The sequence below is a fragment of the Vicugna pacos genome, chromosome X, assembly GCF_048564905.1.
Source record: "Vicugna pacos chromosome X, VicPac4, whole genome shotgun sequence".
Classification (NCBI taxonomy): Eukaryota; Metazoa; Chordata; class Mammalia; order Artiodactyla; family Camelidae; genus Vicugna; species Vicugna pacos.
The window spans coordinates 624,276-649,297 of record NC_133023.1 but is presented as its reverse complement, the minus strand read 5'-3'; the positions used below and the strand labels follow the sequence as shown (position 1 = coordinate 649,297).

The 25,022-nt window shown below is 48.6% G+C and overlaps 1 protein-coding gene across 1 annotated transcript; it reads left to right on the top strand.

The window, feature by feature from the left end:
• Positions 1 to 1,602: 1,602 nt before the first annotated feature.
• CRLF2 (cytokine receptor like factor 2) lies at positions 1,603 to 21,205 on the top strand. The gene is made up of 8 exons (XM_031671255.2): positions 1,603 to 1,703; positions 8,548 to 8,650; positions 10,173 to 10,333; positions 11,744 to 11,877; positions 13,453 to 13,615; positions 14,849 to 14,954; positions 17,711 to 17,795; positions 20,253 to 21,205. The coding sequence occupies exons 1-8, from the start codon at positions 1,619 to 1,621 to the stop codon at positions 20,529 to 20,531; spliced, it is 1,116 nt and encodes a 371-aa protein (XP_031527115.2). The 5' UTR covers positions 1,603 to 1,618; the 3' UTR covers positions 20,532 to 21,205.
• The last annotated feature ends 3,817 nt before the right edge of the window (positions 21,206 to 25,022 follow it).

Below are 25,022 nucleotides of genomic sequence, written 5' to 3'. Positions count from 1 at the left end.
CATGGCTACTGGGGGAGGATGCACCTGGCGTGTGGTGGGTGGAGACCAGGGACACAGCTCCACACCCCACCGTGCACAGGGCGTCCTCCATCCGAGAGTCATTCCAGCCCCAGTGTCAGGAGTGTGAGGCTGAGAAACCCTGACCTAGGATGAGAAAACTCTCTCTGCGTCTGTGTGTCTGTTCTATGTCACTGTCATCGGTCTGTATACGTCTATAGCTACCTATCTGCTTACCTATCTACCACCTGTCTGACGTCAGTGTACACATGTATAGGTACGTATCTCTCAATCTATCACACTAGGGTGTCCACGTCCCAACCGCCCCGTGGTAGACAGAATAATGTCCCCAAAGATGTCCACGTCCTAATCCCTGGAAACTACAAGTGTGTTACCTTCCAGGACAAAAGGGCTTCTGCAGATGTGATTACGGGCCTGGAGGTGGGGAGATTGCTGTGAATTATCCAGGTGGCCACAGGGCCCTTATTTGTAGGAGGGAGACAGAAATTTCCGAGTCAGGGAAGCAGAGGTTGGTGTGATGTGGGGCCATGAGCTACGGAATGTGGACACGTCTAGAAGCTGCAAAGGCAAGAAGATAGATTGTCCCCTGGAGCCTGCAGGAGGAGCCAGCCCTGCCCACACCTGGATCTTACCCCCAGAGAGAGCGGTGTTGGACATCTGACCTCCAGAAGGATGCTCGCGGTGGAAGCATCTCCGTTCTGGGGCCGGGAGGACCCACATCTCAGCTTGCACTGAAATAATCGATTTGAAGTCAGTCAGCCCGCTCTCAGCTTCTGGGAAATGTGGTTTTGAAACTCTAAAGTGGAACAATTCGGGTTTGCTCTGGCCGTCTCCTGTTTGCTCTCAGATTCCGTTAGTGGGCATGTGTGGAAGTGCTCCGTAGTTTTGACATGATTTGATGCGTATAATTATCGCGGTGGGTGTCATTTTTCAGGAGAGTCGCCCACTCCCGGGAGCACATTCGGAGGCAGACACGGGGGACTTCCGCTGGCCACTGATACTCGACCCAGGATTCGTGCTTTGGGACAAAGCTCACCTACAAATCTCCCTGGGAATGTCTGGGACATAGCGAGTCTCCACTGGGATTCTGCAGGTTCCCAAACTGTGTCCCTTAGGGATACCATGCTCCGCCCTGCTTGGCTTGAGGCTAGCAGGAGGGGGACCACATCTCCTCGCCTCTGGGTGACCTCCCCACCTCGGATGTCCAGGCGACCTCAGCAAGATGACGGCTGCAGGAACCCCCCAGACCTCTCTCTCCAAACACAAGTTTCTCAGGACCCATCAAAGGACAAGGATCCCGGACTTAGAAACATGCATATCTGATCAAGTTTCAGGTGAGGCTCGCCTGGCGGGGCTGCGAAAAGTAAGCGGCGGGGCTGCGAAAAACAACTGGTGGGGCTGCGAAAGTGATCATGTTTTGTTTTTTTTTTTTTTTTGACAAGAGTCATCTTTTAAAATAAAGCATGACTGTTTCCTGTAGTCATTTCCCTAGTTTCTATTCCGCCTTTTAAAAGCGGGGTGACCTTCGCACATTAGTCATGAACCGAAGTCCCCCCCGAGGTGCCGACCTTCTGCTCTCTGCCTCCTCCTTCCTCCCAGCATGAGGCGTGTCTTTCTGGCCTGGGCTGGCTCAGCCGTCTTCCTGCTGGGACACTGGGTGGCTTCAGGGGAACCGGAGCCGACGGGTAAGTCACGCTGGCACAGATGGCCACTTGTCTGTGTGAAATGTCCGTCTTTTTAATACCTTCCTTTTTCCTCTTTTTTCTTTTCTTTCTCTTTTCTTTTTTTTTGGGGGGGGGTGCCTTTTGCAACTGTACTGCTTGCTCCATGAAAGTCACAGGAGCTCATGCAGCTTTCTGGGTCTCTGCAAACCTGAGTTTGCCTGATGCAAAGGGCGCATTCTTCGTTGAATTCATGATGAGGCACCAATGGGAAAAAACTTTAAAAGAGCCCTTGTCTGTCGAATTGAGAATCTTGGTGGCTTCATCGCTGTGTCTGCCTCCAAAAAGGTGGAAGGCTTTTGTTTAAATGAAAATTTAGTTTCTCGAGATGAGATCATGTCACCATTGTGCCTCTGAGAAAGACGAGGGCTTCCCTTCCATGGGCTGTGGGACTGTCTGTCCGGCTGGCTCTGCCTTCTGAGAATGATAATTAGCATCTCCTATCTCTGTCCTCAAAGCCTGGTTCCTGGGGCTTTTCCAGAAAATTGTTGGCAGGCTGCATGATCATGTTACAAGCTTTGTCAAAAGGCCCCAGTGGCATGAGGCAGCCGGGAGGGACCCCGTCCCCGCGGGGATGGTGGGGCTGCCTTGCACAAATCAGGCAGCTCTGATTTGACTTTCCAGCTCCAGGACAGCCGAGATGGGAGCTGGTGATGGCATGTCCATGCCGTTTAGCTTCTGAGCTGCCCCCACGCATCACCCCATACTTGACATTCCCAGTCTGAGCCCACCTCTTGCCTACCTGGCTTGAAAGTTTCCCCAGAGACCCTCTGTGCTGCAGACTTGGGGTTGCAAACTGGGATTTCCAGTGGACACAGCGAGGAAGGGGAGGGACCCTGCATGCGGGGTGTCCCCTGGGGTGTCCCCCTCGTAATTCCCAAGCTGTGTGCAATGCCCTTTGGTCTGATTCCATGTGGTCAAATCCAGCAACAGAGGGAGGAGTGATTCAGGTGTGCTTGGGGGTCCCCGTGGCCGCGGACACAAGGAGGTGCCCTGAGATCTGTTTCTCCCTCCTGACGCCTCACCCCCCTCAATGCAGAGTTTTAATGCGGAAAGTGCAGCATAGACCAGTTCTGGATTCTGAGCCACTCGAAGCACATCATGGGCTGAAGTGGGTGTGAGGGGCTGTGCGTGGATGGAAGGAGGGTCCCACCCAAGCAGGTTCTCACCCTCACTCAGAACCTTCCTAGGAACGTCTCAGAAAATGCACAGCCTGCTTTCTTCGCGAAGGGCCTTTGTGGCTTGCGAGCTCTCCTGTCACCCGCGGTCATTACAGGTGTGGAAGCCTGTGAGATGTTAGTGGGAACTGTGGTCCCACCAGACACAGGCTTAGGAAAGCGTCCCCCTCCCCACCTGAGGTCCCTGGGATGGGCAGAGACCAGTTCCACCCAGTCGAGCCATTTCTAACCAACACATGGAGACTTCCTGGCTCCACTGGGCTTCCAGATCATTTGTCCGTCCGAGGTCACCATGTGTTTCCGGCGGGGCGTGATGCCGGTGCGTGTTTGCCCAAAATGCCGCCATGAACCCACGTGAGCTGGTGCAGAAGTAAGGAGGGGCTGGACAGAGTGGGAGTGTGTGTGTGTTTGAGGGAGCGAGTGAGCAGACAGGGGCTCATTAAAGGTTCAGGGGTGATGGGGGGGAGGGATCCTGTCCCCCTGCCTGCCACACAGACCAAGGAGCCGTCAGTCTTCAGTCAGCCCACAGACCCTTCGCTGACCAGCGGCCGTGGGGGCTGGAAATCCTGTTTATGGCATGGGAGGCACGGAGACCAGGGCGGCAGGCAGACCAGAAGTGGGGTCAGGGCAGAATTGGGGAAACCGGGACAATCGAGGATGAAGACAGATGGAGGGGAGATGAGAGCTTGAAGCTGTAGAAAGGGAGTGGGAGGGACACACCATGCAGTTCATGTCACCCTGTAATAACCTGGAGCCCAGATGTTTACCCCAAGGGCACAGGGATTCCGGCCTGGTGACCCTGGACTTCACCCCACCTGCCGTGTTGCTGACATCTGATGCACCTTGCAGAGGCCCCAGGGGGGCAAAGTGCACCCCCTGCACACGGAGGGGCCCAGAGCACACCCAGCCCCCCGCTGACATCAGCAAGGTGTAGGTAGCCCTGCCCCAGGAGGGTGCATGCCCAGGAGCCTTGTCCAGATACTCTCGTGTGTCGGGCGCCCTCCTGTTTAAGGCTGAATTGTGTCTCCCAAGAGGACATCTTTAAGGCCTGACTCTGGGAACCTCAGAACGGGACCGTATTTGGAAACAAGGTCTCGGCAGACGGGATGAAGTGAAGGGCCTGAGAGGAGGTCTTCCTGGAGGAGGTGGCCCTACATCCAAGGACAGTATCCTTAGAAGAGACAGAGGAGGAGAGACACAGAAAACAAGGAAGGAAGGAAGGAAAGAAGGAAGGAAGGAGTTTAACCAGAGGGGACTATTTTGAACGCCGGGAACCCGGTTTTGCAGCCCGTGGGGTCAGTGGCCGTGAGCTCGGGGCCGAGGGCCCCCAGAAGCCGGGCAAGGGGCGGGGGTCACATCCCGAAAGCTCAGGGCAGCAGTCACTGGGCAGGGTCCCTCTTCCTGCGTCCCCGCCCACCCCGATGTCCCCGCACCCCATTTCACTGGGGACCCCCCCGTATGTGGGGCTCTTACGTCAGTGGTTCCCCAGCCCCTGCCTCTCCTTCGGGGCAGATAAAAAATCTGATGCGAAGGCTTTCCAATCTGATTAGCACCACAGGCCCTATGTCGGTGTCACTGCCGAAAACGCTTAGCCTGCCTTATCTCTGGCGAAGGGGAAGCGACCCCAGGCGTGTACATGAAATGATCGAACGTGGGCACCCCTGATTTTCCCCCTGACCTGCTTTGCCCTTACTCGCCCCCCGCCCCCAGCACTCTGGAAATTCCCACGAGTGCTCGGGTGCAGAGTCCCTCAGGATGCCCGCGTTCTCATGATTCATCCACCACCTTTTCTGTAGTTTCTAAAAAACCGGGAAGCGGGTTCTAAACTGCGAAGGGAATGCTTGGTATTTAAAGGACACAACTGCTCACTGGAGGCCCACGGTCTGCACAGCTGTTCATCTCCGGATTGCCCGCAGCTTTGGTGGTTTTCTGAGGAAAAGTGAAAAAAAAAAAAAAAAAGAAAAGGGCGTATGTGTGTGTGTGTGTGTGTGTGTGTGACAGAACCAAAGGCAGCTTGTCGAATGCACCACGAGGTTTCACATCCATCTGGATCTGGGAGAGACAGCGGCGTTGACGACAGTGACCTCCATTTGCAAGACCCTCCCCCGTGGGGGGTCCCCGCTCATCAGGGTTAGAGAAGGTCCCCGTCAGAAGTGAGGAGAAGCCACGGAGGCGAAGCTACACGAGAAAGGAGGAAGGCGGGATGGGTGTTTGGGTAACAGCTCTACTGGGATGTAATTCACGTACCACTCACCTATTTAAAGCTCACAGTTCAATGTGTTTTTTTCATTGAAGTTTAATTGATGCATAATATTATATGTTACAGGTGTACAATACAGTAATTCATCATTTTTAATGGTGATGCTCCATTTATAGTTATTATAAAATATTGACTATAGTCCTCTTTGTAGCACATTTTACCATAATTTATAATTTCACAGTTCAGTGGTTTTTAGTCTATTCACAGATCTGTGCAACCAGCACCACAGTCAATTTTAGGATGTCCTCATCCCCTCAAACAGAGACCCAGTCCCCATGAGCTGTCACTTCCCCTCCCCATCTCCCAGCCCCTTGGCACTATGAGTCCACTTTCTGTCTCTGTATTTGCCTGTTCTGGGCGTTTCCTGTAAATGGAATCACACCTGTGTGCCCTTCTGTATTGGCTTCTGTCATGGAGCATCCTGTATTCAAGGTCCATCCACATTGTAGCATGTGTCAGAGCTTCACTCCTTTTCCTGGGTGAGTAATATTCCCCAGGGTGCATGGACCCCATTCTCTTTATCCAAGAGATAATTTTTAGAATTTTTGCTCGGATGTCCCCAGACCAGAATGCCTGCATGATCAGAAATCAAAACAAGACAGTGAAATCCATTTCAATCATTTCTTAACACACACACATCTCCAAGTCTAGACCATGAACAACAGTGTTACTTTGAGAGGTCTCACAAAATTACATGTTTACATACAATTTTTTTAATAAAGCAAAATAACATTGCTGCTTTTTTTTTAATTATGGTAAAATACACAGCCCATAAAACTTGCCATCTTAACCATTTCTAAGGGTCCATTTCAGCGGCAGTAGGTCCACTCACATTGTTGTGCCACTGTCCCCACCATCATCTCCAGAACTTGCCCATCTTCCCAAACTGAGGCTGTGTCCCCATGAAATGCTGACTCCCCAACCCCTCCCCAGGCCCTGGGCCCACCATCGTACTGCCTGTCGTGGAATCTGACGATGCCAGGAACTTTGTGCGAGTGGACTCCCGCAGGATTTGTCTCTATGAGTTGGTTCTGTTCTTGATGGCACTGGTGTTCCCCACCGTGCTCCTGGGGTGGGTGTGGTGGTCTCCATGAAGGTGGGGTTTTTAGTACAACTGCAGTATGATGGAGCGTGGAAGTCAGTACTCAGAGACCCCCCTCCCTCCCTCTGTCCGTCTCTCTCTGTCTCTCTCTCGGTAGGACAAGTTTTATCACGAAGGCTGTCCCAGTACACTTTCCAATTTATGCCTTTGCCTCCCCAAATTTCCAAATAAGCTCATAATATTCAGTAAAATGAATGTGTGCTTTCTAAGTGACAACAGGTTTTCTGGTGGCCCCGAGTTGTTTCCGTTCAGGAGCTGACACGCAGAGCTGGGGATGGTGAGCTCACGAGAGCCAGACGGTGTCTTCCAGTTGAAATGGCCCCACCAGGAATGTTCACCACCGACGGCCGGTGGAGGCAGGGTGGGGCGAGTGATTCCCGGACAGATGGGAGTGTCTCTCATGTTGGTGGTGGAAATTTAAACAAAACCAAAATCTCTCGCCAACGTAGAATTCTTCTCTCCAATGTAGAGATGAGAGAAAACCGATTTTGTTACTGGATAAGCATGGAACCAGAATGCGTTATAATTCAGATGCCATTCACGAAGGGATGGCCAAGATAGAAACCCTTTTATAGAGCTAGGTGGACACCATCCCCTACACGCACCATCTCAAGGTTAACGCTAAGTAGCCCTCGGATGGGAGGACCCCAAAACACCATCTGTCATGCATAATTCTCCCTAAACTCACCTTCCAACAGGAGTGACCACCTGGGCCAGCTAAGTGGCTTTATCTAATGGAAACATTAACGTCGCCTGTCTTCATGACAGTAAGCACTTTCACAGCATGGAGCCAAACACTTACCCGCCCACAGGAAGTGGAGATGGGGCACTGTGTCCCTTGATATACTCAGTTCAAAGAGTTGGTTCCCTTGAGAAAGTGATTTCTAGGTCCCAACTCTTGCAAAAGCGAATTAACTTTTAAAAGGATCTATGTATATTTCAAATGGGTGGGAAGCAAAAATGTACACATTTTCTTTTTTAAATATTTTATTATTTTAAACTGAGATAGAGTTGATTTATAATAGATTTAGTTTCACATATACAGCACAGTGATTCACAATTTGTTTTAAGAGATTATACTCTGTGTATAGCTATTATTCAATATTGGCTCTATTTTCCTGTGCTGCACAATATGTCCTTGTAGCTAATTTATTTTATACCTAATAGTTTGTTCCTCTTAATCCCTTCCCCCAATCTTTCCCCTCCCCCTTCCCTGTCCCCACTGGTCACCACTGGCTTGTTCTCTGCATCTGTGAGTCTGCTTCATTTTTGTTATATTCACTAGTTTGTTGTATTTTTTAGATTCCACATATAAGTGATACCATATGGTATTTGTCTTTCTCTGTCTGACTTACTTCACTTAGCATGATCATGTCCAGGTCCATCCACGTTGCTGCCAATGGCATGAATTCGTTCTTTTTCATGGCTGAGTAGTATTCCTTTGCATAAATATACCACATTTTCTTTATCCAGTCATCTGTTGATGGACATTTAGGTTGATTCCACGTCTTGGCTGTTGTAAATAGTGCTGCTGTGAACATTGGGGCTGCATGTGTCTATTCCAGTTAGAGTTCCCTCCAGATACATGTCTAGGAGTGGGATTGCTGGATTGTATGGTAGTTTTACTTTCAGTTTTTGGAGGAACCTCCATACTGTCTTCCCCAGTGGCTACACCACCTTCCATTCCCACCAGTGGTGCACGAGGGCTCCCTTTTCTCCACGGCCTCGTGAGCACTTGTTGCTTGTGGTCTTTTGGGTGATGGCCATTCTGACAGGGGTGAAGCCTAAGTTACTTTAGAAGCAAATGCTGAAGGACCTCCTTCTCTTGAGCTTCTTCTCATTGTCTTGTGTGGTGCTCCGAGTAAGACAGTGAGTTTGCTGCATGGGGGACAGTGTCCAACGCCTCTCCATCTGTCCACAGAACATGGCACCACTGGACAGCACACAGCTGGCACTCACTGCCTACTCCTCACATGAACGGCTGCTCATTACCTCTTGCAAACATGAGAAGAAAGACAGCTGTTAAAAAAAGAAAGAAAGAAAGAAAGAAAAAGAAGAGAAAGAAAGAAAGTCAGCTGTAATCTTGCAGCTAACTGCTGTCTCTCCAAGTGATTGAGTTTTCTGACCGACCTTTACAATCTTGGTTGTCTCCGTCCCTTTGAAGCACTCTATCATTCTCACAACATGGTTGCTGACATCATTTTCACAAATTTCAATTTCTTTCCAGCATTGCCTCAAAATCTCTGCTCTTTGTCTCTTTCCACCCAGGAGAACCACTACAGCTTCACATCATCAACTTTAATTTTGAGACCGTGCAGGTTACGTGGAATGCGAGTGAGCACCCTGGGACGAATCTGACCTTCTTCTACAAGTACGTGCCCCCAGGAAGGGAAAAACCACCCCTTTTGCTAAAATAGCTCCTCTTGGAAGACGTCAACAATTGGGAGGGCCAGAAGGTGAAAGTATGAAGGATCTGAATGTGCAAGTGTGGATGTGTGTGTCCTGTTTAGTCCTTAGCCCTACCACAACCACAACCACAGCTGCCAATCCTTCTAACCAAGTGATGAGTGACTCACACTTGAAACCACCTAGATTCTTCAGAACATTCACACATGGCTTTGTTCCCCCAGTGCCATCTGCAATGTCGCAGCCCCCACCTCTTACTGGAGAGATGCCACCTGTTACCCAGCCCTGGCTGACACTTTTCCCACCTGGTGACCAGGGGCCGCCTTCCAAAGGTGTGTCTCCCTTTTATAGGAGACACATTTGCCTTGCCTGACACATTCGCTGATATGAGTAGACCTGTGGGAGGAAGGGTTTTTCAAGTGAATTTAGTCCCAGTTCTGCAAAGAGGAGGTGTTTGATGTGGGGTTGAGTCTTGGCCATTTGATAGTGTATGAGAGAAATGGGAAAGTGTACAGAAAAGGGAAATTTTAAGACAAATTTATTTGGAAATTAAGACTAACAGGGAAAAAAAAACTGCTGGATGATATAGGTGGCCCCATGGATAAGTCCCTTGAGCTCTCTGAGCATCAGTTTCTTCAATTATGAAGGAGATAATTCTTGATTTCATCACTGCTTGGGTCTGAGGTCTGAAGGATGGAGCATACTGTGGTCTCAGGCTGGGTACTGTGTTTCTTCTTAATATTTCACAGAAGCCTCAGAGAGATGTCCAATCTTGGCATCTTCCTATTACAAGCACTTCCTCAAATAAAGGAATTGGTTACTCTGCTGGTCAGTTAGTCTCCTGGGGGCAGCCAAAACAAAGTACCACAAACTGGGCAGGTTAGAACAACAAAAATTCATCTTCTCCTAGTCCCGAAGACCAGATGTCTGAGATCAAGGTGTGGGCAGGGCTGAGCTCACATGAGGCTCCAGGGGAGGGTCCTTCCTGCTTCTTCCAGGTTCTGGGAGCTCCAGGTGTCCCTGGGCTGGTGGTCACACCCTTCCCATCTTAGCCTTCATCTTCACATGACCGTGTTTCCTCTATGTCTCTCTGCATCCTTTCCTGTCTCTTAGAAGGATGTCTTCATTGAATTAAGGACCCACTCTAATCCAGGATGATGTTTGCTCAAGATCCTTCTCTTAATTACATCTGTACAAATCTTATTTCCAAATATGGTCCCATTCCCAGATTCTGGGGATGCATTTGTGGGGGCACAATTCCACCCTGTATGGGAGCCATTCAAGGGGTTTAAATATTTGAGAGAGGGGATACTTTCCTGTTTTGACAGGTCTTGCTGTAGTTGTAAGCAGAGGGGGATCACTGAAATGACTGACAAGGGTACCCAAACGGAGTCTGAGGCTGAGACGTGGAACAAAGGGATGGCCCTTAAGGTGTTATTTTCAGGGATGGTACACGGCTGAATGGTTCTCTTTTTTTTAAATCACAGATTAAGGAGCAATCAGATGTACAGACAATGTTCCAACTATATTTTTCAACAAGGTTATACCAGCGGGTGCCTCCTTCTAGGAAATGACGAAGTTCTACATTTTTCCATCCGGAATGGGACGCGCTCCCTTCTCACCAACAGTCTATGGACCAGCACTTACTGTACGTGCTTAAGTGCCTTTCGAGGGTCACCTTGGATTGGGAGATGTGTCCATCTTGGGCCGGGAGCCATGGAGCAAATGCAGTAGAAGTCTTGCTCCAAATATTCATTTTTCAGCCTGCATTTCTATAAAGTAGCAGTTATTTTCTTTCTTTCTCTTTTCTTTTCTTTTCTTTTGAGTGATAGGATGTCACACGTCCATTTCAGAATCCAATATGGAAGCCATGAACCCTCTACTGATAAAATCCCTCATAGACATTGGAGAAATTTCCTAGGGCTGCCATAAACATTCACCAGGAACTGAGTAACGTGTTGTCTCCCAGTTCTGGAAACCAGAAGTCCAAAATCAAGGAATGTGCAGGGTTGGTGCCTTCTGGAGGTTCTGAGGGAGATTCTGCTCCAAGCGACTCTCTCAGTTCCTGGGAGGCGATGGTAATCCTTGGTCCTCCTTGGTTTCTAATCTCTGCCTCTGTCTCCACGTGGCTTCTCCTCTGTGTCCGTCTTTCCTCTTCTGACCCTTCTAAAGACTTGTTATTGGATGTAGAGCCACCCTCCTCCAGGACAGTCTCATTTGATCTTGATTGCATCTGTAAAGACCCTATTTCCAAGTAAAATGCCACTCGCAGTGGTGAGAGATTAGGACTCCAGGATAGTTTGTTGGAGGGTACCACGCAACCCACACCTGTCCATTTTCTAAAGGACTGGCTGAGCGGGAAGCAGTCTCTTGCAATGCCTTCTGTGGTCCCTCCTGGTTTTAGTTTGCTGGGGCTGCTGTAACAAAGGGCCACAAAGTGGGTGGCGTAAAACCACTGGAACTCAAATTCCCCTATCGTTTAGAAGGCTGGACGTCTGAAATCAAGATGTCGGTAGGGCTGGCTCCTCCTGAAGACTGTGGGAGACTCTGTTCCATCCTCCATCCTGGCTTCTGGAGGCTGCGGGCTGTCCTTGGCTTGTAGGTGCATCACCTCCACCTCTGTCCCCATCACCAGGTGGACAATGAGGACACCAGTCATATGGGATTTGTGTTCGTGCTGCTCCAGTACAACCTCATCGTACCTTAAACAGTTACATCTGTCATGATTCTGTTTCCAAGTACGGTCACACTCTGAGGTCCTAGGGGCCAGGACTTCAACGTAACGTTTTCTGCTGGGGATGTGATCCATCCCATATCAGATACACGGAAGTTTCTCATGCTCCTTCCACGAGACACCTCCAGGTCCTTGGAGTCCTGGTTAAACCTTCCACTGTAAATGCAATAGGGACAACGAGACCCCGGATCTCATGGGTACTAGAGGAAGGATTGAAACAGGCAGAGGAAAGCGAATCCAAGCCAACTTACCACTGTACGTTTAGAGATGTGCAACACTGATCTTTGCAGAAGCGGTGGTCATTCTGCTGTTTCTCCTTCTTAGTGAAACCCAGGTCCCCAAGAGACCTGAGCTTCCAGTGGCACCAGGGAGCAGTGACGGTGGTGTGTCCTGACCTGCTGTACAAAGATCTCCTGTATGAAATCCAGTATAAGAGCACCTTTGACACCGAGTGGCAGGTGAGGGCGGGCTTCTCCTTGGCACCGTCTCAGGCCAAACACGAGTAAGTGGGGCTCGGGGCAGTGACACAAGGAGAGCTGGCCGTGAGCTAACGACAAAGCCAGAAGAGGACATTTCAGTTCTGATTTCTCTCTGTCACATTTGCTCTCCTGCACCTCCAAACCCATCACACCCAATCGAATTTCCCAGGAGACCATCTCCAAGACAGCTGAGGGCAGTGCGTCTTAGGGAGTGGGATGGTTCAGGGCAAAATGTACCTGTTCTGGCCATGGGAATGCATATGGGTGAGTGATCTGCGTATTGTTTTGGGTGGAGACTTCAGAATGGGTCCAAGGAGGAGGAAGAAAAGAGACAGAAGAATTCTGGTAAAACAAGTGCCCGAAAGGAGGATGATCAGGGACAAGCCGGGGTGAGGCATTGCCGGTGCGATGCACCCTAAGATTTGGAAACTGTGGCAGTGAGTTACTGAAATAACAGTAAAAAAAAATGCGGGCAAGATACCATTGTGAGGCACTCGTATGTGACAAAAGCAGGAGGGGAGGGGACGGATCAGAAAAGAGAACACCATGCACATGGCTGGACCCAGAAGAATAGAATCTGGTCAACAAAAAAACCACTCAAATTAAAACAGAGGCATTCTGGAGTTGGCCTAAACAGCAAACCCTAAAATACGATAATTGTTTAATTTTGCTGAGCGTCAGCGAACGTTAAGACCTCATTCCCAGACCTGGTTCTGACCGATTGATTCTCTTTGTAGAAATCGATCCTAAGGAACTAATTTGAAATGTGGTAGAGGTTGTAGGCACAAAGGCGTCTATGGACGCCTTATCTAAAATAAATGCAGAGCCTTGGGGACCACTTACATGCTACACAGCAAGAGGCTAGTCAAAGAAATGATGTGATGTTCATAATAAAATACTTAAGAGCCATCAAAAGGTGTTTCAGAAAATACTTAGTGATAAGAAGCAATGCATGCATTAAATACTGTATTCCATGAATGCACCTGAGACGAAAGGAATGATATCAATTTGTTAATAATGATAATATTTTGGAATTAAAATAAAGAATGGTTTTAAGTGCCTTATTTGGCTTTTGTGTGTGTGTGTGGTGTGTGTGTGTGTGTGTGTATTTTCCAAAATCTCCAAAGTAAGCATGCATTACTTTTATATTCATTTAAAAAATAATTAATATTCTATAATACCTATGAATGACTATAACCTTTAAAATCTGTGAATCACTCTTATACACCTGTAACAATATAATACAGCACAGCAACTCTACTTCAATTCAAAATTTACTTTTTTTTTTAAAGGAAGAACTTACTAATTCTTTGAAAGCATCTGTAATTGTATTTGTTATAAAGGATTTTTTTTGTTTTGTTTTTTAGAGGGACATGTAGAGGTGTTGCTGCCTCAATTTTTGTTGTTGTTTCAAAGATAAAGATCCAGGCAGACAGAGGATGTGAGACAAAAGTGTGAAATCCTGCAGGGAGGAATCCTGTGTGAGTCCCTGGTGTGAAGATAAAAAAATGTCTTGGGTCAAGTCGTGGGTCACATGTCTGTTTCTCCCTCCAGTCCAAGGAGGCAATGACCTGCAATGTTACCATCGGCAATTTGGATGCTGAGAAGTGTTACTTCATCCGGGCCAGAATAAAGACACTGGAGTCCAGCTACGGCTCCGACACGTACCCAAGTGACTGGTCAGCAGTGGTTCACCAGCAGAGGGGTCAGCTAAGAGGTAACGCTCGTTCTGCAGCACGGCTGCACAACAAAGGGTCAGAGCCCCACCTTGGAGGGAGGGTGCAATGGGGCACCGGGAAACACGGGTGACCCCGAGTCCTCCCCCACAGGTCAGTGGGGAAGTGATTCAGCTGATTCCTCTGGTTTCTTTCATCATCGGACTAATTTCCTCTTTTATTTCTATCACAGCAAGAATAATGACTGTTAGTTATGAGTGTTGTTACATGGACATAGGTAGACGTGCACAGACAGATCTATAGATAAACAGGTGATAGATGGATAGATAGATGATAGTTATTGATAAGTAGTTGATAGATAGATGGACAGATGAAGATTGATGGTGGTAGATGAAAGATACAGAGAGATGATAGGTAAGTGACAGAGATGGATGGATACACATGATGGATGATAGGTGGTGATAGATAGACAAGATGAATGGATGGATGATAAGTCATAGGGTGATAGATAGACAGATACATAGATGGATGGATGGATAATAGGTGATGATAGATAGATAGATAGATAGATAGATAGATAGATAGTTGTATGTATGTATGGTTGGATGGATGGATGGATGGATGGACGGATAGAATGAATAGATAGATGATAGATAGATAGATTAGATGGATGGATGGATGGATAGATAGATGGATAGATAGATAGATGGATAGATAGATAGATAGATAGATAGATAGATAGATAGATAGATAGTTGTATGTATGTATGTATGGTTGGATGGATGGATGGATGGATGGACGGATAGAATGAATAGATGATAGATACATAGATAGATAGATAGATAGATAGATAGATAGATAGATAGATAGACAGACAGATAGACAGATGGTTGGGTGGATGGATGGATGGATGGTTGGACAGATGGATGGATGGATGGATGGATAGATAGATGGATAGATAGATAGATGGATAGATAGATAGATAGATAGATAGATAGATAGACAGCCAGCCAGCCAAGAGCCAGCCCCGATACCCTCCAACGTCTCTGACAGTCCACGCACCCTGGGGCAGTGAGTTTACTCTGCACTCCCTCCTGCCTGATGTTTGCCTGTCTGAAGACACCATCTGTCTTTCCAGGATATTTCACACCAAAATCAAGATGTGTCAACCCTAACATTTATAAAGGAAAAAAAGAAAACTGCGGGGGTGGGGGGGTGGAGTGTGATGTGGTTTCAGGTTGAAGACTTACAGCACTCATTCTGTTTTCCTTTAGATTCATGCCAGGAAAACAAGCTTTTCCCCAATTTCGTTTTAATTGCTGGCTTGGTCAGCCTCCTGATGGTGTCCCTTCTCCTCCTGTCTATATGGAAACTACAGAGGTAAGGTGGACCCCGCTGGGAATCCTCAGACACACGGGTAAAGGGCTTTGGTTCCAATATGCCCATGAAATGTGAAAAAAAAAATTGTCTGATGTGGCTATTTAACCAAATATCAGTTTCCCTGCCACACACACTTTGCCAATGGTATATGACAAGAAAACTGAGAGGAAAATAATGCCAAAGGTGCAGAGATAACTGCAGAATTTATTGAGAAATATTTTCATGGATTCAGTAGAATGTATGAATTTTTTTTCCTAGGACCACATTATCCCTTGCCTCAAAGACACACCCTATTGAGCTGGGCCCTCCTGTCATGTTAGAGTGACAGGTGCTTCAAACACCTTTACATTTTTACTGAGAAGTATTAAATTAGACAGTTTGGTGGGTAATGTGAGAAAACTTGGCCAAGAAAATCTTGTGTGGTTTGTAAATCCAGTTACACATATAGCAAAACAATATCCTTAGAGACCATGGACAGCTGTTCAAAAATACGGTTTTAAATAGTTCACTTCACCAGCCTTCTGCGTGATAATTTAACAGCCGCTGTTTCCTCTTTGCTGTTTATCTAAACTCCCTCACACCCAGGCGTTTGGCTCTTGATGACGTTTGAAGGGATGGATGCCCAGGGTTGTGGGTGCCGTCTTGGTCCCTTAGGACAAGGTTTCCATGGCAACAGCTGGAAAGATGGACCACCAGTCTGGAGTGCTCAGGCTGCGTCTGAGCTAGGCTGACGTAGACAACTTCAAGGATGTCCCATCGCAGTTGGACACAGCATGGGGTTACTTCCCACATTTTTGCAAACCGTTCACTATTTCTTCAGCCTAAAATCTTCTCTCTTTGATCAGCTCAAACAAATGCCACCAGTGTGGTTCTCTGCTAGGGAGCTGATGAAGCAGTCAGGTATGGGTGTTGACAGGTGACACGTTTGGCGTTTTTGATACAAAGTTGAAATCACCCCCGAGGAAAACTGAGGGATATGCTTCTTGGGGGAAAAAAAGCAAAAATGAACACTTGTCCTGGCTTCAGAGAAGTGCATGTTCATGATGAATGGAGTAATCAACTGAATTATTTCCTTGAGGCTGAGATAACAAAGAACCAAAATCTGAGGATCTCAAACAGTAGACACTTACTTTCTCCCAGTCCTGGAGGCTGGAAATCTGAGGTCAAGGTGTGAGCAGGGCCAGTGTCTCCTGAGCCCTCTCTCCTTGGTGTGTGGATGGCCGTCTCCTCCCTGTGTCCTCATGTGGGCGTCCCTCTGTGTGTGTCTGGGTCCTCATCTCCTCTTCTTATAAAGACATAATCACATTGAGTTAGGATCCTATTAGATGAGAAACTCTTAGGTTCTTTCCCTGGGGGCCTGTTAATTAAGCTGACCAAAGACAGACGAACAGAAGAAAAAGCATATGTTTCTTTACTGACGTAACATTTTTATGTGTACGGGGGATTCACACAAAGGAAGGGAACACCTAACAAGACAGTTAATCCCAGGGGCTTCTGTACCATTTTGACAAATTGTGCAGAAGTCCCTAGACAAAGGAAGAAGGATTTGGGACCTCCAGGCAGGTAAATTGTGGGAAAGTGGCTAAGAAATGTGTGGAGGAAACCCCGGGCAGAACAATGTGGTCAGTGTGGAATCATCAGTGACATGCCTCATTCTCCCTTTCCTGGTGCAGGATGGAGGGCACCTTTACAAAGGGGATTTTATTTTACTTTTTTCTTAAAGAGGGAAATTGAGGCTCTGGTTTTAGGCAGATGGGGGGAAGGTAGAGCTTGTTCTGTGTCTGCTGTTTCTCAAGTATCTTCACCTCCAAGTAATCATTATCCCCTAGCAGCGTATTTTGGGGTGGTGTGTCCTGATTGCCTCCACAGTCCCCCCTGTGACCTCATTTCAACTGAAGTACCTTCTGAAAGGCCCAAACTCCAGATACGCTCACTTTGAGGGGCTAGGGTTCAACCTATGAATTTTGATGGTGGGTTGGGGGGTGGTGGAAATGACACAATTTAGTCTATAATATCAACAGAAATAGTGATTTCTATGTAGCAGGAATCAGTTCTGCGCAGAAACGGGCCGTGTGCCCCCTAACCCCAGCCTCCTGACGGGGGCTTCATGTGGATGCTGGGAGAAGGGCGTTGCCACAAAACCCGCCTCTGTACCTCGAAAGACAAATTGAGACTCGGAGACACAGCTTTGGGAGAATCGAAAAAGAATGGCTTTCTCTCTTTGCCCAGCAAAAGGGGAATCACAGCAGACTTACGTGACTGTGAATCCACCTTGGGGCTGGAGTCTTGGGGTTTTTTATAGAAAAGCTGGATGGAACAGAAAAGGTGGTAATAATCCGGGCGTTTTACAGTGCACTACTACATTCTTCACCTCCGTGAATCTGGGCTGCGCCCTGGGAGGGTCTGTCCATTCCTCTGAGATTATCAGCCTGCTAACCTCCTTCCTGGAACACAGCCTTTGGGTTCAAGCTCTTCTCAGTAAAGAAGACTCAGCAAAAGTATTTAGCACCAGGGAAGGCGGTTTCTTAGTTTGCTTCCTACACCTTCAACGGTGAATGGGAGGTGGGGAGGGGGCTCACATGGTTTGAAATGGGGGACACAGTCCCACCAAGGTGCTTAGTCTCTGAGGTCAAAAGCTGCCGCCATCCTGGGCCCCTTGTGGAGGTCTGTCCCCATGGACCCTTGGGGGGGGGTCCGCCCACAGCCCTGCACAGGGGCACCAGCTTGCTTGACCCGACTGCCCGTGTCCGTTTCAGAATTAAGAAGGTGGTCATGCCCAGCGTGCCGGACCCCAAATTCACCTTCTCCGGTCTCTTTGAGTCTCATCAGGGTAACTTCCAGGTAAGTGTCGTCTCCTTGGGCACCATAAACAGGTTTGCTTTGTCCTGCCCCAATTTCTCTCCGATGCACCATTTGAAAAACTCACTTTAGCCCTGTTGCCTCTTTAGATGCCTGTGAATCTTTTCTTTTCTTTTTTTAAATTGAAGTGTAGTTGATTTATAGTGCTGTGTTAGTTTCAGGCGTACAGCAAAGTGATTCTGTTACATATATATTCTTTCTCGTTTCTTTTCCATTATAGGTTATGACAAGGTATCGAATATACTTCCCAGGGCTGTAAAGTAGGTCCTTGCTGCTCATTTTATGTATAGTAGTTTGTATCTATTAGTCCCAAACTCATAATTGATACCTCCCCCGCATCTTTCCCCTTTGGTAACCACACGTTTGTTTCCCACGTCTGTGAGTCTGTTTCTGTTTTGCGAACACATTCATTTGTGTTGCTTTTTCAGATTCCACTTATGAGGGGTACCATGTGGCATTTGTCTCTGTCTGATCCCTGAGCCTTTTCTGACCTGAAAGCACGGTTGTCTTCTCTTCTGGTCAGAGGAACTACATCCAAGGGTCTCACCTGGTGGCTTCTCTTTAAATCAGCCCCAGAGATCAGTCCACCCCCTCCCCCCCAACCATGGGATTTTCCAGCCTAATCGCCTTCTGATCTTATCCGGAAGTTGTGTTCTTAATCTGTTCCCTCTGCAGGGCTGAAAACAGACCCTACACTTCCGCTTTCAAACGTTTGTGGTCGCTGTTTCATTCATGTGATGAATGCTTAAGGAGGGCTGGGGAGGAATTAGGGAGAGGGGCCAGCCCCCATCCCAGGAGGTCAACAGATGGTGCAGACCCCAGGCGTGCATGTTGCAGGACAATGAGATCGAAGTTACGCCAGCTCCCTGGGGTGGTCACAAACTGGGGGGCTCAAAACATCACAGATTTGTCCTCCCTAGTCCTGGAGACCAGACGTCGGAGGTCAAGGTGTCCCAGGGCCGTGCTCCCTCTGGAGGCTCCAGGGGAGGTTCCTCCTGCCTCTTCCAGCTTCTGGGGGCTCCAGGCGTCCGTCCCTGGGCTGGTGGCCGCCTCCCTCCCGTCTCTGCCTCCGTCTCCACGTGGCTTCTCCTCTGTGTCTGTGTCTCTCCTCTTCTGTCTCTTCTAAGGTCACTGTCAGTGGATGTAGGGCCACCTCCTCCAGGAAGACCTGCTCTCCAGATTCTTAACTAATTAGATCCGCAAAGATCTTATTTCTGAATAAAGGTACATTCACAGGTTCTGGTAAGGGTTAGCACTTGGACATTTTGGAAAGGGGGTTATACCATTCAACCTCCTACAGGAACAAAGTGAATTTTAAAACAACTTAGATGTAGGGGAGGGGGAAAAACAATGGGAAAAAAAAAGTTCCTCTACCCTCTTATGTCCTGTCTCTGAGACCTGCAAATTAAATGGACACCAAGATTAAAAAGAGAAAAGGTATATTTTGTATGCACATGGGGAAGGGCTTCCAGGAGAGAAGGGAGACTCCAAAGGAGTAATTAGACCTGGGGGCTGATGGGCCCTTTGAACAAAGTGCGACAGAGCGTGGAGAACAGACTAGGTAAAGGAAAAGGTGTTTGGGGCTTGGGGGTGGCAGGTGAGATGTGAACAGCTGACCAGGAAAGGCATGACAAATTAGGGTTGTTTAGTAACATTTTATGATTTAAGTTCTCTCAGGTGGTAAGAGTTGTCTCTGGAATTGGCAGGGAGACGGTGACCCTTTACAAGTGTACATTTCCTTTCCAAAAGGGACATTTATCCCCTGCTTTTAGGCAGATCAAGGGAAGGCAGAAAACTTTCCCCGCATCTATTGATTCTCAGTTGCTTTCAGCTCAAAATAAGCCTTGTACCCAGGCGGCACATTCCGGAGAGGCACCCCTGTCCCCTCGAAGAGAGAGGGGAGGGAGTTCCAGTAGAGGTTAGGGCAGGAGAAGCCGAGGTTTTTCAATACTTGGGGCTACAAGAAAGACATGGGGGATGCTGAGCAAGGGAAGGGGAGTGCCACTGAGGAGGGAGGACTTTTGGAAGAGAGCCCCGTTAGCACCCCTCCCGCCCCACTCCAGATGTGGTCCTGGCCACCATCAGGAATCCCCAGGGCACTTTTGTTTAAAATGCAATCTCCGTGGTCCCCTTGGAACTGCTAAGTGGCAATTCTCCTTCTAACAAGTCACCCCCATCTCAGAGAACACACCTGCTGGGGGGAGGAGCACACCCCTGGCACGTGAGGGGTGACCGCACGCCAGCGCTCTGCGGCTGATGACAAAAGGCAGGTCTGAAATGACGGGCATCTTGACAAGATGCCAATCATGAGAGCTTTTCTGTTGCAGGCTGAGCGGCGTCCCGTGGAGGACGGCTAGGATGCTGGCCAGGGGACACCGGTGGGGATCACCGAGGGGAAGGGCTTGCTGCTGGGTGATTCCCGGTGTCTCAACCCTGCAGGAGTGGATCAGGGACACGCAGAACGTGGCCCACTTGAACAAGGTGGAAGATGGGGAGCAGGAGTGCATCCCAGAAGAAGCTGTGGTGGTCCAGCCCGCCAAGACAGAGGCCGCGATGCCCAAGACAACGGTGATCAACCCCGTATTCTTGCCGATGGGGGAGGAAGAGGCTGCGGGGGACATGGGCCAGCTCCCTTGTCAGCACCCCCAGGGCGGCGAGGTGGTCTCTCTTGGGGGTTTTACTTTTGTGATGAGTGACAACGCATACATGATGTTCTGAGGGGGTGCAAACTCAAAACCTACCATCAGAATATACTTTGATGTGATAGGACCTGGGAGAACATCTCGGGGACTCAAAACCACTGTGAAGGGGACTCCCCAAAACCACTGTGAAGGGGACTCCCCAAAACCAAGGGTGCTAGTTTCTGGGGACACCCAACAACCCAGCAGCCCAACCAATGCACCATGTGTCAGATTTCTTACCCTCATGTTGGTATTCAAGGGCTTGAAGACGGCTTCTCTGTAGGCAGCAATCAGCCGGACTGGGACTTGCTGTCAGCTCACAACTACTCCTGGTCATTAGGTTCATGAAAATCGTAAGAGAGGACAGCCAGGTGGGCTGCGGCCACCTTCCTTCATACACGCCCACCCTCCTGCCCTTCGGCCATTTCCACTCATGAGTGGTTCCTGGATCTTTTGTTACGAGGCACACATTCCTAGCAGGTGAGGTGCACCACCCCCACACTCCCAGAGGGAAGGAATCCTAACTCCAGCCAGTCAGCCAGCTCTCGCTCCGAGAGGGAAAAGACTCTTTTTTGCAACCACTGAGGCATTTTGTTGAGCAGACTCCGTGGTAATTCCCAAGTCCACACTCAGGCCATCATTCTGCGTCTAGGAGATATTTGAATGTACAAACTGCTTGGACCCCTGAAGCATCCCCCCCTCACCGCCCACTGAGTGTGCATTATAATTATTTTTTGTATTGAAATAAAAAGAAAAAGAACATGTTGGCATGAGACTGTTGGGAGGCGTAGGCAGGTTGTTGGTGATCATGTAGATAGTGGAGAATGTTCATTTCATCCCTCCAGGCTGCTTGTACAGGATGTTTCTAGATTTCTAGATTAGTAAGGTCTTGTTTTGTTTTTTCAGGCTAACACTGAGTTTATCTCATCGCTCTCTGCAGGACGCAGTAAATAAGTTTGATCAGATACACTTGGAGTCTGTGTATGTGCGTGTGTAGTGAGGATGTGTGTGTGGTGTGTGTGTGTGGTGGTGGGGATGTGTGTGTGGTGGGATGTGTGTGTGGTGGGATGTGTGTGTGGTGGGATGTGTGTCTGGTGGGATGTGTGTGTGGTGGGATGTGTGCGTGGTGGGATGTGTGTGTGGTGGGATGTGTGTGTGGTGGGGATGATGTGTGTGGTGGTTGGGTGTGTGTTTGTGTGGTGCTGGGGGTCTATAATTTACAAAAATCTCTTCCCACCTCCCAGAAAACCCCTGCACAAAGGTAAAATAGAAACAATACACTTTCATTAGTGAATGAACACCAAGCCAGGACACATCGCACACCACAGGCAACCCGTGAAGAGGCTGTAAACACAGAAATGCTTTCACCCTTTTCCAGAGCTCAGCAGCGCCTACTTCCCACCTTCTCAAGATGCCATTGCTAACTGTCTTCTGTCTGTAGGATGTAGGTTTTGCAACTTGGGGGTCAGGTTTCCAGCTGGACCCAGGCCCCCCTTTACCCAGGAAGCTGGGAGATGGGACTTTATCTTCCTCCACCATCCCTTCCAGGTCCAGGAGGGAACGATCCTGGGTCAGAGCTGTGGGGCAGAGTTGGCAGTGGGGGAGCAGGACCCGCAGAAGTCACAACTCCTTGAGGCAGATTGCTGGGTGGGCTGCACGGCTGGACCCAGGACCTTGTTTCTGGGCTGCGAGAGGCTTTTAGAGCATCGTATTTCAGGAAAGTGGCTTTGGCCTGGACGCACTGCATCCCACGGCAACGAATAATTCAGACAGAAAGTGACTGAGCCCTCAGTATAAATGCATTTTTGCCGTCGTGGTGAGAACCCTTGTGAGCAGCCTGAGTTGCTGGCCTGTGACACCTCTTTGGTTCTGGAACAGCCACCTGTGAGATGAGGGACAGGGAGCCTGGACCACCCCCCCCGACCCCCACGTGGGATGGCCTTCAAGACTTCACCACTTCTTAAAAAAATTTTTTTTTTCCTTTTGAGGGGAAAGTGGTTAGGTTTATTTACTTCTTTATTTAATGGAGGTGCTGGGGACTGAATCAGGACCTCGTGCATGCTAAGCACATGCTCTACCCCTGAGCTACACCCTCCCCCAGATTCCAGCATTTCTTGAGTCTTTCTGAGATTGTCTCCCTGTGTCCCACCGTTTCTGTGCACAGTTCTCTTGCGGATGCATGAAGGTGTTTATTTGCGAGAATGAGGCTCGCTGCCTGAGCCCCGCCCCGGAGCGGGCTGTGCTGATTGTGATGTGCTGGTGCTGGTGTGGATGGACCCGCAGGGTGAGGTCTGCTGTGCGGGAAAGCTTATGGTTGAAAAGGCAGGAGGCGAAGCTGGGCTTAGGTCGACGGGACAAAGGTTTAAGCCAAGGACTATGGTGACACACGGGAGATGGGGAAGCCAGTGGGTCTCGGTGCTGCTTCCCCGGGGCACCCCTTCATCATATCCCCCTGACTCCCCCCCACCGCACCAAGTGACAAAGGAACTTTGGTCCAATTCTGCCCCATGCGTGGGCATGCACTGCCCTGGGGATGACCAGCTGGACGGCGAATTCTGTGGTCTCAGTGCCACGCGCTGAGCGGCCGGGGAGGTGAGACCGGAGGTTGTCTAGAAAGGTGTGGACGGAACTAAACGGCACAACTTAAAAGTCGAGACTTATGTTTTGTTCGGAGGCCTTCCTGAGGACTCGAGCCCAGGACACAGCCTCTCAAATCGCTCTAAGAGGCTGTTCCAAAGTGGGAAGGGAGAAGCCAGGATGTATAGGAGTTTTTGCAACAAAGGCCAGGTAGTGGGAACATCAGAAGATGGCTGTTAATGCAAGAAAGCCAGACATCTCAAGTTAAGGGATTTGGCACTTTTCCGTGCACGGGAAGGTGCAAAGGTCTGGGCTCACTGAAATCTCTCCTTTGTTGTGCACCCAGCTCTCCGGGGCCAGGGTCCTGTTCGTCCACATCCTGAGCTCCCTCAGGGGGCCCCACCGGGGGCGTCTGCAGAGGCCAGGCTGCCTGCTGTCCGCATCCTGAGTTGCGCCCACTCACTGTGGGCAAAGGTGGTGGCAGCTGATGCCCTGATGGCCACAGCATCTCTTGTGCACTGCTATGGCTGCAGCATTTTTCATTCACAAAGGTGATGAGAGAACTTCTGGGGTGAACTTCTTTCACCCTGTGTGTGCACATGCCACAACTCACTGAACGTGTGTGCATTTCATGGTATGTCAATTTAATTTCAGAAGAAAAATAGAAATAAATGTAAAACTCCAGTTAATGCTAAAAAAAGACATCACAAGTCACTTTACAGCTTCGTTTGGCATTCATAGCTTAATTTGATACGTCCATATTGTCCTAACATTTTCGTAAGAAGCTTTGAAAGTAAATGGAAAGAGAAACGTTATGTTTTAAACAGAGATTTATGCTTACCGTCTTTAAATGCAACTAAATGGTCTGCATATTTAGATTTTTTAAATTATAAAAGTCTTTTTGTTCTTCCTGGTTAAATACAAGCTTTATTAGCAATGCTTTTTTTCATTCTTAAATTTACTTTTCTATCCCTCTCTGTTTTTTTAATTATAAGTGCAGTCAGTTACAATGTGTCAATTTCTGGTGCACAGCACAGTGTCCCAGTCATGCATACACAGACATACATTCACTTTCATTTTCTCTACCTTTCCCTTTCATTGATGTATTTTCTCTTTGTCTTTTACTTGTATATTATTTTGTTATTTGGTTAGGTAAATGAAATCAACAGCTCGTACATTTAGATATACCTTGCACGATGAATAACAAAATAAAACAAAACAAACAAACAAACAAAAAAACAGAGCGGGACAGTAGTTAAATCAGCAAAACTAGATTTAATCCAGGACCGTGGCAGTAGCCAAAAGGGACGTCAGGGTAGAACCAGGCTTAATTCTGAATGCAGTGTGGGTTTTATAAGAAGCAGGTCGGGGTGGGTGGGTGGAAAATTAAGAAATAGCAGGAGTGGGGAAGGGCCTGGCCAAACCGACCCAGCAGGACATCACGTGTTTTGGAACGAGGAACCCGATCAGATATGCAGTGATCAGACATGGAAGGTGGGGATTCTGGTTAAACCAACTGAGGCTATTTCTGGCTAAAACTGGACACTGCAGAGAGGAACACAGAAGCCCAAAAGTCAGGTCGAGCTGCAAAAGAGCTCAGGGTAGCCTGACAGAGGCGGGTCCAGGAGACAAACTGTTGAGTGCTAATCCCGTCTTTGTCAATGTCCCATCTGAGTGTCCTGGGGCTGCAGTAACAAATTACCCACAATGAGTGGCTTCTAACAAACAAAGGAGGCTTCAGAAGCCGGAGGGCCTCAGGAAGCACCTCCCCCAGGAACCTTCGGGTCTACGAAGGAGTCGACGTCTGGTTTTCAGGACCCCAGTTTGTGGGTGTTTCTTATGGCCAGCTGACACTCCGGCACTCACTTTGAAGGACACAGGTGACCCCGTCTGGGGAAAGGCGGTGTCTTGCTGTTCCAGACCACACTGAGGACCTGCTCTCGGGGGCTGA